Raw genomic sequence first — 3247 nt, forward strand, 5'->3', positions numbered from 1 at the left:
GGAGCTGAGGGGAGCTGGGGGGAACTGGGGGGAACTGGAGCGGGGGAGCTGGAGAAGAGCTGGGGGGAGCTGGGGGGAGCTGGGGGGAACTGGGTGGAAGTGGGGGGGAGCTGGGGGCCACTGTCAGGGGGAGCTGACGGGGAGCTGCCGGCGAGCTGGTTGGGAGCTGGGGAGGACCTAGGGGGGACCTGGGTGGGGAGCTTGGGGCCATTATCAGGGGTAGCTGATGGGGAGCTGGGGAGAACTGGGGGGGATCTAGGAGGAGAGAGTGGCGGCTGCTGTCCACAGGCTGGTCCTGTGCTGGCAGGCCCTGAGCTGCCCGGCAGACGTGAGAGCGGGAGGGAGCCAGAGCAGCTGGCCGGAGGGGGCAGGAGGGTGGGGCCAGGTCGTAGAGGTCAAAGCTGAGAGGGGCTCCGTCTGGGGACATGCCGGGCATCTGCAGGTCTCTGTTCCATCCCTCCGCTGCTTGTGAGCGTTCCCCACTACCACCAGCACGTGGGGCAGAGAGTGGGGTGGAGGCAGATGCCAGATGCTGATTCCTCCCAGAGGGCTCTCTCCTGCCCTGGAAAGATCTCTCAGCACAGAGCACACCCTGCGTCAAGGGAAGGGGTGCAGCAGGAGAGGCAGCCCGCAGCGCCTTTCCTGGGACATCGGGCCTAGGCCCCACCTCTGGACTGCTGGGGTCACTTGTGTGCCCAGCAGTGACGGGATGCCGACCTACTGTGCCAAGGGGCCAGAACTAGAGACACAAACGAAACTTGGGCCCTGCCCGAAGTGAGCTCACAGACTAGCGGAGGCCACGGAGGCCACAGACACACGAACAGACAGTGGAATGCGGCAAGCTCTCCAAAGCAGCAAGAACAAGATACCAACCATGGGGGCACGGAGCGGGCACAGGAAAACCCAGGCTGGGGAGTGGGCGCATGGAAGGCTCCCGGAGGAGAGAGCAGACAGGTGCTCTGGCTGAGTCTGGGGGACATGGAAGACCTCCCTCGGGGGAGAGGACAGGGATTGTGGTGTGGGAGAAAGCAGATATGCAGAGACGTGCGGTGTCTGCATGTGGCTGGAGAGGAGTATCCACAGAGACAGGATGACAAAAATCACGAGGCTCGAGAGGGGCGCCTGGGTGGCTTAGTCGGTGGAGCATCAGACTTTGATTTCGGCTCAGGTCATGATCTCAGAGTTCATGGGTTCGAGCCCTGAGTCCGGCTCCACACTCACAGGTGCAGAGCCTGCTTAGGATTCTCTCTCTCCCTCTGTCTCTGCCCCTCCCCGACTTGTGCTTTCTCTCTCTCAAAATAAATAAATAGACTTAAAAAAAATAATGAGGCTAGAGAGATAGCTGGGGGTCAGATTGTGCAGGCCTTTGCTGGCCGTGAGGTTGAACTCTACCCCAACTGCCAGGGGCATCCCTGAGGTTTTAAACACGGGAGTGACATAATTACATGGACTTATAGATCGTTCTGACAGGATGGCGAGGAATGTGTTGATCAAAACTTAACAGTGACCACCGCTACCCTTATCAGGTGCATCTTATTTCCCAGTTAGCATTGAGCACACCAGGACCCAAGGAGCCATGTGTCCAAGCTCCCATAGTCAGTGGACGGGACAAACAAGAAGTGACCAAATGGCTTCCCCGGGGCCATGGCGTCATTTGCCTGGGTCGTATCTGCATGCGGGAGATCGTGAACACAGAGGTGGGGGGATTCTCGGTACTGCTGAGCGATTCCCCCGAGGAGATGCCCCTCTGTGACCTGGGCACTGAGCGGTGAGGTCATCACGGGTGGCCCCCCGTGACCGTCCCCCGCTCTGCCCCTAGTACTGGACAGACGAGTTTCTCCAGTGGAACCCTGAGGACTTTGACAACATCACCAAGCTGTCCATCCCCACCGAGAGAATCTGGGTCCCGGACATCCTCATCAATGAGTTGTGAGTGCTGTCATCCAATGCCGGGCGGCCGGGTGGCTCGGGGGCTGCGGAAGGACAGGGCGGGGGGACAAGACTCCGCGATGTGGCACGAGAGGTCCCAGCCAGGCTTGCGAACTGTAGGTGAAGTTGGCTTGGGCCCAGATTCCCCTTTGGTTTCTTTCTCTTTATTGTTTTTTTCTCTTTTCTTTTTAAGACTCCTCTTTTTCTATGTCTGATGTGGAAATCCTGCACTTCTTGGTCCAAGGGCCCTCTTTCCGGGGAAGGGAAGCCAGGGAATAAATGTGCACTGTCATAATAAGCAAATGAGGGGCAGTTGTGTTTTTCAAGGGGACAGTGAGATTACCGATGGGGATGAAGCGCCAGCAGGAGTCCCAGGGGTGACTCAGACACACTCACACCTCTCACGTCACTCACATGTCTGGCTGGCTCCAGACCACGCCCCCCATGTGGAGTGGGTGCCACCATCCTTGGTTCCCAGCAGCTGACAGCACCCGGCAATGTGCCCTCCCCCCATCCTTCAGGCAGCTCAGGCTCCACTGCCGGGGTTTCTCAATGCCAGGCCATGGAAGATGGCTGGGGGACCCAGATGCAAGGAGGCGGTGGCCTGAGGCCAGCTGCCCTCCTCCCAGCACCTACCGCGCTGCCCAGTGCCGTGGCTGCCATGCGCAGTGATTTTCAGGGGAGACAGTTGACCTAGAGCCCCATGACCTTCAGACCTCAGGCTGGAGGGAGCCCCGCTCCTGGCTGGATCGCCACATTAGACTGTGAAGTAGCCTGGATCTTAGTTTCTCATCTCTCAGCCTGATTCCACAGAAGGCTGCGGGCTCAGGCCCCCGAGCTCAGGCCACTCCGTGCCACCGCAGTCACTCAGGAGAGCCTAGGGGCTGGGGGTCTGCTGAGAGAGAGGGAATAAGTCTTGTGGGGCTTGCCCACCTCCCTCTTCTCTTCTCCATGATTTCTCTAGTTCCTTTCCCTCCAGGGAAGACTATTCTCATGTCACAGGACCTCTAGGGATGGTAAAGAGAAGCCCAGGTCAGGATGGATCCTAGGGATGGATTTCCCAACCAAGTTTGACCGTTGCCACTGGGCTGCTGATCCCGGCAGCTGGGTATGCTCATGACAGCAAGTGGCCTTGAGGCGCCCGGATTCCTCACCTGCCTTTTGTAGCCAGGTTGCCAGGGAAGGAGAAATGCCCTTTCCTCCTTGGAAAATAGCCTGGACCAGGCAGGCCATCCTGAGCCCCCAAACTGCCCCTCTTTCCCGGCCAGTGTGGACGTGGGGAAGTCTCCGAGTATCCCGTACGTGTATGTCAGGCACC

At 59.1% G+C, this 3247-nt stretch overlaps 1 protein-coding gene across 1 annotated transcript in view; it reads left to right on the forward strand.

Moving 5' to 3' along the window:
• The window catches only part of HTR3A (5-hydroxytryptamine receptor 3A), an 11304-nt gene that overhangs the window by 4627 nt on the left and 3430 nt on the right, over positions 1-3247 (forward strand). The window contains exons 4-5 of the mRNA XM_029956306.1: positions 1820-1929; positions 3198-3247. The exon at positions 3198-3247 is cut by the window's right edge and continues 36 nt beyond it. Of these exons, the coding sequence (XP_029812166.1) occupies positions 1820-1929; positions 3198-3247 (160 nt within the window). The remainder of the gene's footprint in view (positions 1-1819; positions 1930-3197) is intronic.

This window comes from Suricata suricatta, chromosome 11 (genome assembly GCF_006229205.1).
Source record: "Suricata suricatta isolate VVHF042 chromosome 11, meerkat_22Aug2017_6uvM2_HiC, whole genome shotgun sequence".
NCBI lineage: Eukaryota > Metazoa > Chordata > Mammalia > Carnivora > Herpestidae > Suricata > Suricata suricatta.